This window comes from Melospiza georgiana, chromosome Z (genome assembly GCF_028018845.1).
Source record: "Melospiza georgiana isolate bMelGeo1 chromosome Z, bMelGeo1.pri, whole genome shotgun sequence".
Taxonomy (NCBI): domain Eukaryota; kingdom Metazoa; phylum Chordata; class Aves; order Passeriformes; family Passerellidae; genus Melospiza; species Melospiza georgiana.
The window spans coordinates 14,722,937-14,736,216 of NC_080465.1; the positions used below are offsets into that span (position 1 = coordinate 14,722,937).

The window sequence follows — 13,280 nt, forward strand, 5'->3', positions numbered from 1 at the left end:
GAAGTTAAGCTACAACATACTCAGATATAACACTCCTTGCTGAAGGAGGGTGAATACAAAATGCAACTGGAAGGCCAGATGTGTTCACAAGGCTGAGTATCAGACAGCAAGCAGGCTGCTAGCAATGATCTCTGGGCACCCTGCACCTTTAGAGCTATGTCCCCCAACATGGCATCTCTCCATTTTCAATTTTAGTCTACAGAAAAAGTAGCAACCATTTTACAAAACCACAATAGATTTACACAGTATTTTTTTACTCTCTATATACTGAACTTTTGCTTAGAAAATTCATCTATAAATTACTCCTTGTACTTTTCCAGAAAACTAAAAAATGAGCACCTTAAAGCAACATAAAACAAGGGAAGATGAGAATTATCAATGCCATATGTTAGAGCAAGTTCTTTCTAAGGTTATATCAATACCAGAAGATGTGAAACAGTTCCCTTAAAACTGCTTTTAGAAGAACGAGAAAGGTACTGAATCCAGGAGAGCTTGGCAGCTTTTCCTCCTTTTAACAGCTAAATCCCCTCCCTTTTCTTCAGGAGATGACTTCTTTAATGAAGGAAGGTATTTCAAAAATCTTAACTGTTCTCGCATATCTATGGTTATATTAACAAACTTGTAATCAGATACCAAGGACTTTATTAAAACAGAAAGACCCAGGCAGATAGCTCTTACTCAAACACAAAAATGGCAACAGAATTACTCTCTCACTTCTTCACTTCTCTCAAACATGTCTCAACCTTTTTTCTTTATAGTAACCTCACAGTCTTTTAATGCCAACATCAAGGAATTAATTACTTCAACCTCTGCAGCACACAAGAGGCTACTCTCCCACCAGCAGCAGATGGCCACCCTCATGGCAGATAAGTCTGGGGCAGTTTTACAGACCAAGTTCTCACTTTCCCAGTCGCAAAACTCTACATCACCCTATCCACAAACTTCAAAGCACTCATCCCTGTTCAAATTCCTCCTGTTTGCTAGTGGGTTTGCTAGCGCAGACTGATGGACAACACCAGAGCATGCAAATTAAATACCTCAGATTTACAAATGATGTCATAGCTTCCAAAGTCTCATCACCTTCCATACAAACTCTGAGCCCTTGCTGTCCTCTAGGCATTGATGGGAGAGGATATGTGTCCAGCAGTGGACTTGTCACGCTACACAAGCAGCACACTTGGACATAATATCAGCATTTGTCCAATGGATAGAGGAAAATGAACTTCAGAGACATTATCTTATGCTGAGGAAAGTAGAAGTGTGACACAAAGTTTTCCCAAACAAGAACTACAGAAAGGATGGGGATCTTCTGCTGCGATTGTTGCTTCCAGCTTTAAAGAAGGGTATCAGATGTGTAAGTGTTTGAGAGAAACTTATGGTGGACCAGCTGGGAAAAAAAAAAAAAAGGAAAAACCCTAAAAATATCTTTGAAAGAAAAAAAAGAAAGTAAAAGTAGTCCATCAATGAGCTCAGTGACAGTATCCCCATGAGTAAGAAACATGCAAAGACGAAGCTGTTCTGCTGCCACCAGAAGAACTCAGAATCATATCTTCCTTCCATATTCAGATTCTAAATATCTTTATTTTAAAAAATTGCAGAAACTAAGCCTTTTTGATAAACATTTTTTATGCTGAGGCTAGAAGGATAGAACCATGGCTGCTGTCTGAAAGCTATCAATCACTGCTGACCATTTCCCGCTGCACTGACTGGCTGCTGTACCTCAAATGTCTCAGCAAGTTTTGTCAGCAGCAGTAACTCTGTAATTTGATGTTAAGAGCCATAGTTTCACTGAAACTATAAAGGAAAAAGTAATATTGAAAATTGAAATTGAAATTTGATATTGAAAATTGTTTTTCTTCTGTTTTCAGAGATAATCCCATAAAAAAACAAGCCTAGAATACTTAATCATACTGCTCATGTGCAATGAAGCAATGCAGAAGGAGGACCACTGCTTCTCTTCCACAAAACAGTCTGTTGTTGTCGGTGCTTTCTTTCCACTGGTGGAAACAAACAAGAGTTCAGTGCCTCATTGAATGCAGTTTTACAATGAGACTATTTAACGGCTGGCATTTTTGTTCACAAAATTTCTGAAGCTGAGGTCTAGCTGTAAATTTGACTTAGCACTTGGGTGGTGTGCTGAAACACGGGAAAGACAAATGGTATCACAAAGGTGGAAACAGAAGCCAGTGGGTGGACAAGGACCTTACCCCACACCTTCAGACTGCAAATGCTTTCCTTTAGGAGTTGCCAAAGATGTATCAGTTTTAGCTGAGGGGGCAAAGGGTCCATGAACAAAATAAGCAAAACATTTAGAAGCAATTTTTCCACGCAACCATGTGCTTTCTAGAGGACAAAAATGTTACTTTGTGAGCAGCCATTTTTTAAAAGTACTATTGTTGCCTCTTCTAAAGAAAGGATGGGTTGCCATCTTCTCTTCCAAAAAATTAAAAATTCTCAGATTTTGAGAGATCAGCAGGACTTGGCCATGTGCTGTCATTTCACTGTAAGCCTTCTTGTACATGCTGATTTTCAAAATTTCTTCTTGGTAACAATTTCTGACCTGGGCATTCAGCAAAGTTTACCAAGGCCTCTGTTTTAGGGCAAATGTCCCACAAAACATGCCCATCTGCATTGTTTTGCAGAAGCCCTGGTTGATGACTGCTTACTCATGGATGGAGCACTGCTAAGTGGAGTCTGATATCAGAGCAAGATAAGTTACCAATTAATTTTTGATTTTGGTGTGGATTTTCAGTAAGTGAATATCACTCCTTAGTCAGCATTTTGTTATTTTACCTGGATCCAAGTGAAAATCTTGGATTCTACTTTTCAAGGTCAAGGTGTGATTTCCAAATCATATTATCAAATTAAAGGAAAATACAAATAAATTCTCAAGGCCTGTTGAGAAATATCCCTACTTTTGCCATTGCAATTAATTTTTAGAAGCTTCTTACAAAAGGTCAAAACCTATGCAAGCAAGAAGAATCAGTTTCTCATTTATAATTTTTTTAAAATCAAAATGTGAAGTGTAAGAACTACTTAAGGCTTACTCCTTTCTGGCGATCCCTGGAAAAATGAAGAGATCTTTCATCTGCCCTTTAAATTTATTTTTTATCTGAAAAAGTAATAAATTATACTGAAGTCAGGGGAAAGAGTTTTGTTAAACAAGGCCTCATTTTCATCATACTTAAAGGAATGTATTTACTAGAGACATTTTTCCCTCTCAAGAATAAAATAAAATAAAACCACATTCCTGTCTTGGGAAATGATGGAGGGTCCTCAAAGTGCATTTTCAAAGGGTTTTGAATGAAAATAAATAATTCTGATTCTTAGCTGAAGGGGGAAAAAAGGAGAAAACTTCTAAATGGATTCTCCAGGGTGAAGCATTGAATGCTGTAGGGATACCTGGAATACTTTAGAGAAAAGACATTTTCCAGGGATGTATCAGTTTTAACTGTGAGAGGCAGTGAAGAAATTGATTTTACAGTGAGACTTCCTACACATCCAGCCATCCTCTGGGTCCAGTGAAAGTTGCCTGGACAGAAGGCATCAGTAACTTCTGCTTCATCAAGTGGAGCTTGCACGGGCTTGTTTTGGAAAAGAAAGCTACTTATGAAGTTTATCACACAAACAAACTGACCTCACTCTAATTTCCAGATCCTGTGCTTCCTTATTATTTTTGTTTTCAGCATTCTCACCAGCGAACCAGTAACTGGTGAAGGAAGAGTTTGGCTTGGGAATACTAGAAAAAATTCAAGAAGATCCACCAGAATTCATTTGCTGGACTATAAATGACAATAAAAATGATTAGTGACTGAGATTTTGAGACAGAGCACACATAGTACTGCTTCTACCAGCAGCATGAAATATATCAAGCAATCAAGAAAAATCCTACAAAGGGTGTTAAATTTAAAACACACTACAATCACTGTGTAATCACATCCATATTTTACATAAATCCTTGGCAAGTTTTCATGCCTCCACTATTTTAACTGGAAAAAGAAAACCTAACGGATTTTTAACAATTCTTTGTGAAAATTTGTCTTCCTGTTAGAAAAGAGTGCTACACCTGTCTAATATAGTGATCAAGAGGTATTTATCAAGAAAACAGAAAACAGATATTTACATTTACAAACATAAAAATATTAGTACACATATGAATCACCAACTAAAAGTTAAAGTTCTTGTTATCAAATCACAATGATTTCACAATTAAACCTTCTAACAAATATGAACGAATACATTTTATTCCCCTTCATCTACTGGCAAATTGTAAGTACACTGTTACTTAAGTCAATACCAAAATGTCATTAAGATGCACAGGGGAAATAAAAAAAATACAACAACAAAACCAAAAAGATTCACAGTAAGTGGAAATGGCAAGGCCTGGAAACCACAGATTCTCTAAACTGCATGTTTTTTCCCTCAAGGAGGTTTTGAGCAGCAATCAGAACTACTCCTAAGGCCAGAGGGAGAAGAGGAAGAAGACAGAGAGGAGGGAAAAATCCAAGTAATCCAAAATCCAGTAGTATAGGTAAGGTGTGCTAAAATAATAATTTTAATAAAGATTTCACTTTTTCATGCAAATATTTGATGATACAGCTTGAGAGTACTGCTGTCACACTGCATCTCTGAAAGCATGTTACAAACCTTTGCTCTCCATACTATGAAACAAGATTTTATCCTGTAAACTTATGAGCTCTCCATTTAGGCTACAGTCATCGGCAACAATTTCCCAGATTACTTGACTGTAGCGTTAAATTCACAGTATATGCACATTTAAAATATACTGATCTAAAAACACTGGGAATGCACATAACTGCAACCTCTATGCTAGAACAGAAAGTCATTGATGCTCAGACTTGTACTGCCTGCACCAACTACAGAGTTTATTGCCCTGTTTTTCTGTCAGGATTAAATCAATACACAAGTGACATTTCTGTGGCGCAGGGGTCAGGCAGGGTTGGTGACTCTGAACTGGCCCCCTGTGCAGACCACAGGGTAACACAGTATTTATGGCTTCACATTGCACCAGTTCCACACAAGAAGCTGTGAAAAATGCTGCTCTCATCTGAACTTCAGCATGATGTTACGGCCCAGCCCAACTCTCTGTAAAAAATGTATTAATTACAAGGAAAAACACTTGACTGGATGCTGCTCTTCTCCCCACGAGGCCACTGCTACCTTGTGGAAGGACATCTCCCAGCTGAGACAGCATCCTCAATTTCAGTCATCTCAGGAAAAATGCTGCTGCAAAGCTCATCTCTGCCAACAGCAGCAGGACTCCTCAAGGAGGAGGTAAATAGGTGAAGTTGTCTTCTTACAGTCACTGGGCTCAGAGTTAAACCCTGGCTTCTCCAAAAGATCATCGTATAAGCTGCACTGTGTAAGAGGGGTGATGCTTCCTGCGGCCCACAGGATTAGTGTTCCACAGGCGGGAAGGTCTGTCAAAACTTGAGAGATGCCATAGCCAAGCTCTGTCTAGACATGATCATCTTCATCTCAGTCCAGGACCACAGCCTTGGTAACTGATGAAATGTATTTCATATTGTTCAAGCCTTAAGGCCAACAAAGATAAACCATTCCAGTTAATTACTTGACTGAGGCTGCATGAGGGATATGGAAATAAAGACATGCCTCTGTCAAGACACCATGTGCTTTGCTGTCAGTCAGGTTGTAGCATTATTTCATAGTCTTTTTATATTTTACTGATAATCAAGTGCTTTTAGTGCATGAGAAGGAAAAGGAAGTGAAGATGCAGACTGCATGTCAAAACAACCATTCAGAAAAGTTAAAGTTATCAATAATGTACTTTATTTTCTTCAATGGTGTAGCTACAGCATATGTGAACACTCATGTGCATTAACAGTTTTCTTTTTTTGCTGTTTTCCACTCCCATTTGGCACCTAGATGTGAAAAAAAAGCTAGAAAAGTTAAAAAATAAGTCTCATGCAATTCATAACTGCTGTAGAGAGGGCAGGAAAAAAGCTGTTGCTGAGCAGTTCTACCCTTCCAGATGTTTATACTGAACTTCCAGATGTTTTTCTTACATTTAGTTCTTCATTATAATAAGTAAAAGACCATCTTCAAACACTGTGAGACTCCTTTAAATCAAAATTTATACAAACTCAGAGTTTATACAAAAAAAAAAAAAACTTCAGCTTTTTTATCTGTGCCCACATTAATGTCCCAATTACAGAGTAAACCACATTTCTGCAAACAATGGAGATGATTCTACAGACAGGAAAGTCCTAAGTGTCTTTTTACTTCCCAGGAACATGAAGGGTAAACAATTCTGATTTCATTGTTTGGTCTCCCTACATCCTGGGGGCTAGCTGTGGTTCTTGGCTCAACAGGCATGCCTAATTTTGGCCAAACAACATTGAGAGCTCACCCAACATAGAAAGTTAATCCTCAGGATTAGTAAAATACAAATAAGGATTGTTGGTATCATGCTTATTTGAAATTCAGTTATAAACCCTCAGTATCACAATCTCACAGTCTAAATTCTAAATAGAAATGAATGCCCAAAGATGCATGTGGAGGTATATGGCAGAGTTATCCACACTGTAAAAATGAGAGGTGACAAATTAGGATGGATATTTAATCAGCATTTAGGCAGGAGAAATAAAGACTAACTTTTCAACAGCAACATTCTAAGCCAGTACTTCTCTAGAAGTATGCACCTGAAAATTTCTGAAAGACTCTAGCCTTTCATGAGTGATTCCAAGCCAGGGAAATCCAGACCAGAGCTAGTTTATCTAGGCCTGGGCTCTGAAATCCTTAATTTGGTGCTTTCACTATTTCTTAAAACAATAGTTAGATATTGTCATCCATTTTGGGCCAAACTGGCCCAGACAAATGCTTTCAGAGTCTAACTATGATCCCCAGCAGAAAAACAGCTGAGCTTTGTCTTTAAATGTAACATGAGAAAAAGTGGAGAACAGAAGAGAGGATGCCAAGTTTCAGCTGATGTATCTGCTCAGTTTCTGCCTGTTCCCTGATCGCTCATTTAAAGGGAACACATGGTGGTGGTGAAAGGCAAAGTGTCACTGAGCTGCAAGCCAAACCAGACATGATTTTATGGCTGTGTGCAGTACACAGATCAGTTCTTCCTTAGTTCCAATGCAAAGAAAAGGCATGGTTTAGAGAAAGAGCTTTATGTTCCTTGTTACTTTTGAAAGATTTCAAAAGCAGCCTTGTTAAAAGAAAAAAGGGCTCAGCTATGAAATCACTTCCTTCTGTTTAAACTATTTCACTCAAGGAAAAAAACAAGAGGGCATGGAGAAAAAGAAAAAAAACAAATCTGTTCTCTGCTTTTGACTTGTTCCTAGGACTCAGCATCCCACCCGCTCTGTGGGATGACGCAGTGTGCCAGATCCCGACCGCTCCAGTCGGTGCGTCAGGCGGCCATAGCCCTCCCCACACAATCACCCTCTTGTCAGAGGCAGCTGGCACCCTCCCTGCACATGCTGACAGCATCGCTGCCTGGAGGACTGCACCCCTTTGGGGCAGCTCTCCTCCTCTTGGAGCAAGGCAGCAAGGCATGAGGAGGCCAGGCCGTGTTAGGCAGCTAACAAACAAGAAGCTCTTGTGTTATTCCCTCCCCCTCCTGCCTCCAAACACAGTGAGAATGCAGACAGGGCAAAAGATGCTCTTCTGCTTGCAGCAGCAGCAGCATGGCTGTGCCTGGGAGTACAGCCAGCAGGACAACTCCAGGACACCCGTTTATGGAAGTTTAAAAGTCAAATGAACAGTTCACTGCTGCCCTTTTCACAATGGGGTTACTTACAGCCGAGCAGCTGTAATTTTAACAAAGATTCTAAAATGAGGAATGGTTTGCCTCCCTCTGCCAATGCTCACAGGTTTACCCAGAGCCCCAGTTCTGTTTTCCTTTCAATCCCAGGGCACCCTCCCTCTCCTCCAAAATTAATTGTCTTCTCCTGTGTAAAGCAGGCTGACACAAACCAGCTCCCTTCCCCACTCAGCTGTGGGGAAGGAGAGGAGGGAGAAGCATCTTCAGAATAAACTACTCTCCTTCTCAGCTTCACTTCCTGCAGAAAGTTAGTTTCTGCCTCAAACCTCATTGCTCAATGTATTGTTGAGCAATGTATTATTACTCTGATCTGCACCATTAAAGAAGGCAGGGATTCTTTTCCTGCATGTTTTTGAGGTTCACCGATGTAGAAAAAGCCAGATAACATGAGATAAATGTTCAGCAAATTGCTCCATGCAGACTAGCACACTCACCTTTTCTGTCCTTCCTAAAGCTCCAGTAGATAAACGTGAAGCACTACCTTTTCAAGAAGGCACTCAGAAAGTATGACCCTTGAAATTAAATCTGCTGCCTAAGAAAACTTTAAGCCAGACTTACAAGTAGACTGCAAACACTGATAGAGCATCACCACACCTGCCTGATCAACATGTTGACCACACTGTTTGCTCAAGAGATACCTGCTGATATCTGCGATATCTGTTGCCCAGAAGTCCTTTGAAGTGATGCTTAGCTTTTCTTCTTTAGAACCACAAAACAATCCTCCCCTGAAGTGCAAATTCAGCAATATGGGATGATACTCCCAGCTGATGGCAACTAATGAAAATTTCTCATGGTGTACATAGCAGTCTGGTAACACCCTGATGCACAAATATTTAACTCCCTCAAAGTCTCTGTGGTTACCCCAAAGCCTAACTCTTGACTTCAGTCTATTCTTTATTTATTTACTTCTTAAATTAAAAGAATTTACACAGCAAACCCACAGCTGTTTCCCAACCATCTTTATCTTGCAACTGTGTCTCCCAGGTGGTAAGGAGGTGAAAGCACTGCTGCTTCTTTACACTACAGGACTATGACTGACCTCCTCTAGCTTTCCTCTAGAAACCACATTGCTTAGGGAAAAAACCAAACCCCAAACCCTTTGCAAAAGATACCAAGGTGGGAGATGCAAAAATGATAAAGAGAGTCTATGAGCACTTTTGTTTCCTTTGAACAGATTTAATAAAATAGTAAGTTATTTAATAAAATAATAAGTTATTTAATAAAATAATAAGTCTAGTACCATACATGCTTGGGATTAGCTGACATTTGCTATTTATTCAGTGAATGTTTATTGCTACAACTCCACATTGCATTGATAGAAGTGCCTACTATTTTCCATCCACTGTTTTTAGTAGGTGTTTTTGGAGTCTTTTGCCTTAATTTTTTTTTTAGGTCGGGCCAGTCTTTCACCTCATAGGAAATACTGTATGAACAATAATGTCTTCAGGAAGGAAAACAAAGAGCTGTTCCCTAAAAGAGGACTGCAAAACCCAAATTTTCTTGGTATTCTTAACCTCATCTTTTTTTCTTCCAGGAGAATCGTGGAGATGGGAAAGGACAGATTTTTGAACCACCAGGAAGTCAGGAGAGGTTTCACCAACCACTACAGTCTCCCTTGGAAAACTCATATATAAGTTCCTTCCTTGAAGAGAAGAGCAGGACATGACAGAATACATCTTATCAATGGTTTAGCAGGTTAGTTAACTGCATAATTCATGTTCTGGTTGGAAAGCAAATTACTAGGTCAAAGTACAACATGTAAATTCTTAACCTAAAAAGTGAGTTGACACAGTGACTCACACCCAATCTCTGCCACCATTCTGCTAGTTGTGATAGAAAGATCAAGTCACAGCATAGACCTACGGGAACCATAATGTCAAGGAGAGAAATGAGGCTAAGTTTTGGGCTTTGTAGACTGCATAACAATTGCATTTATGAACTGTTAGGGCAACCATCTGATGCAACAGGCTACTGGGATACTGGGAGACACATGTACTGTACTGGGAGACCTAATGGGTGAGAAAACATACTGGGCAAGGACACAACCTGCACCATCACTATCATCTGCAGAAACAAAGAAGGGAACAAACAGCAAAGAAGATCAGCAGGAAATGGTACTCGGCCTTTAGGCTGTGCTTCTGCATAAGGAAACTGGGAGCCCCAGACAAAACCCTAGTAAAACTATACGCAAAATTACAATAACCTCCTGAATCCAAAATGTGTTATGGTATTTCCCTCATGCCAAACACTGAAGGCTACGCACCTCCTGAGCAGTGTGCTGAACACCAGTATCTCACATGCTACCTTCCTGTATTAGCAAATGCACCAAACACTATAGGACTGGGTACATGCAGTCCTGCTTAACACACAATCTTTTTGTGAATAGCCTGAGGCTTCTGAGGTGTTCTCCATATACTGGAATTTCACATGAATGCACACAACACCTTTTTTGGTGGCAGAAAGGAGACGACAGATACTTCAGTGGAATACCAAGCCTTCCCTGTACTATTTTAAGTTGGAAGCCATTTGGCATCTTCAAAGGCAAAAGGACAAACATTATGTAATAGGTTGCTACAAAAGATTGTAAACACGTGTTGCTGCAAAAAACCACCACATTACATTTTCATTGGTTTCATGTTACAGGGCTGAGTGACCACGTCACATCAACTTCCATAAATAAGCTCGATAGTCCCAGTGGTCACAGTAGTGAACTCTGGGTGCTCTTATTGTCTGCACCTCTTCCAGTGTCTTCCAAATTCTGCTGACCCCCAGGAGCTGAGCATGCATTACTGAAATCACCTGATAAGAAACAGAGCAGGGAGAACAGGGTGGGCAAAGTAGGCACTTACCAAGCACAATGACCACAGTCTTCAGGAGGCTCATCATGGTGTCCCGATTCCTGCGGGGTCCAGAACTGTGCCTGGACATTCTCATAGTCCTTTGGCGAACGTACCCAAAGATGTGAGCATATAGGACCACCATGACCACAAAAGTGACCAGGTTGAAAATAGCCCAGAAGACCAGGTAGGAGTCACTATAGAGCGGTGCCATGTTGGAGCAGTGGGTGATATCACAAATGCAGTTCCATCCGACACTCGGGATGGCCCCCATGACGATGGCCATAGTCCAGATAACAACAATGACAACGACCACCCGGCGGTTGCTCATCCGAGTGTGCAGCTGCATTCGGAAGACCGTAATGTGCCGCTCAATGGCAATGGCCAACAAGTTGGCCACAGAGGCTGTCAGACTGGTATCAATGAGACCCTGACGGAGAAGCCAGGTGCTTACAGTCAGTCTTCTAGTGTTGGGTCCTGTGTTGAACATTAAGTAAAAGTAGGCCAGCCCTGCAAAAAAGTCCGCAGCAGCTAAGTTGGCCATTAAGTAATAAATAGGAAAGTGGAACCGGCGATTGACATAAATAGCCACCATAACCAAGAGGTTGGCCAGCATTATGAAGATGCAGACGGTAATCCCCAGTCCCATTACAAGCTTGCTGACAGTGTTCCATTCAGTGGCTAGATATTTTCCACTTCGGTTATAAAAGAAGGCAATGGTTTCATTGTAGTAGCACTGTGGTTCACTCATGGCTGTGGACTGAAAAAAGAGAGAAAAAAAAGAGAGAGAAAAAAAATCCAGAATGACATCAGAACTGAAAACATATGATTGCCTTCATGGCTAAGACATACACAAAGAGAGGGGAGGGGGACAGGAAAGGAACATGCTTCAGAACAAATTAATTGTTTCAGACCAAATGGTATTCCACAACTCACAAACAATTGCTCTGAGGAATCTAGTAACAGCAACCAGATTAGAAACAACCAGAAATGGTTCCATCTGCTCAGGGAGCCAGCATGATTTCTGATGTAGTTATAAACTGCATAGAAAAAGAGCTTCTGGCCAAGCAGTTCTGCTGAGAGATTCAGTTAAAGGCATGAAATTCATAATTAAGAAAAATTAACTCTGCTAGACACCTTATTTATGTTATCAGTGTACAGAACTGTTGTTTGATTGTAGTGGAAGACTACTTCTTCGAAGAGGAGGAAATGTGCATTACGTTCCCAAGCAGGTTTTAACTCATTCCATTTTCCATCATGGGTATTCCTTCTTGTCCCATCTTAAAATGTGGGAAGAACACCCTAGATAATGATTGTCAGTATGTTCTGAGACCGTGAATTATAAGGGATAATGTATGTCCGTAAAAAGTGCTTTTTATGAACAATAAAGGAAGCATGACATAGCATTTCTATAAGCACCAGCCATGTTTCTAGAAATGGTTTGAAATACACAATGCTTTTAAATATAACTCACCAGAAGTGACTTATTCCAATTTGAAATAGGAGTAAGTCAAGAAATAAGAAAAGAAATATTTGGCTTAACTAGTGTTAAAAGCATCCACCCTTATTTCCTGCAATAACTATTGTCATGGCTATGTCAGAGAACAGATGATTAATTTTTTTTTTGCAGAGTACTCTGCTGAGAACAGCTAGGGGGGCAACAAACCAGCCCATGTTCCACTAGAATGTGGAAGTTTTGGGTAAAACTGTTGGCTTATAAGAAAATGTCTAAGGAGTTTCCTTTTTCAGTTCCATTTAATTACTCAAGGTGCAATTCCCAAAAGGCAAACCTTAGGAAAAGCAACCCCTCTGAATAAAATCTGGTTTCTTGTTTAGCATGGGTAAACAACAAATATGTAAAAATAATAATTAAAAAAAAATCAAACCAAGAAACACATGTCAAAAAAGTCTTTTTCTATATAAGATCTGCCTTTGCCTCTCTGCTTTTATTGTTCTGGAACTCTATCGACTAAACTTGAATTTTTACAAAAATAGAACCAGTTTTAATAATGCAGGTAAGAAGCCAAATCAAGGAACAGATCAACAACACTAAAAGATGGCAATTTCTTCCCATTAAAACATACAAAGTGAACCATAGGTTTTGGACAGCTCCAGTTACTCTGCAGGAAGTCCTAGAGCCAGCCTAACCTTCTTGTTGAAAACAAAAACATACAGAATTGGGAAACAGAATTCATAGCTTGACTCAAGTGAAAATAGTATCTGATAAAGATCTCCTTAGAATTACCCCAAACTGTTTCTGTTTCTTTTCATTTCTACATTTGTCAATGCAATTAAGCCAATTCCGATAAAGCAATATACAAAACTTTCCATCTATATCCCAAACGGACTACATGATGTTTAAATTTATGTTAAAGAAAAAGGTCTTTTAAGAAAGATTTTACCTCCAGCCTAAACATTGACCAGAAACATTTGCAGTCCCAGGATAATAAAAAGTTAGAGTAAATAGTATTTCTCAGCAGAGTGAATATAATGCTTTTATTGCTCCTCTAGGATACATCAACCCTTGGGTTTGAAGCCTTTTAGCATTAATTACTTTAGAAATTTTGAAAGTTCTCATGTAGGATCTGTTGCATATAAAAAAAAATTATTATAAGGGATGTTTAACAAAA

General features: G+C 39.6%; 1 protein-coding gene across 2 annotated transcripts in view; it reads right to left on the bottom strand.

Annotated features, from left to right (window-relative positions):
• The window catches only part of LPAR1 (lysophosphatidic acid receptor 1), a 67,217-nt gene that overhangs the window by 20,260 nt on the left and 33,677 nt on the right, over positions 1-13,280 (bottom strand). For both annotated transcript variants that reach the window (XM_058044467.1, XM_058044468.1), the window contains exon 3: positions 10,663-11,410. In XM_058044467.1, the coding sequence (XP_057900450.1) occupies positions 10,663-11,410 (748 nt within the window). The remainder of the gene's footprint in view (positions 1-10,662; positions 11,411-13,280) is intronic.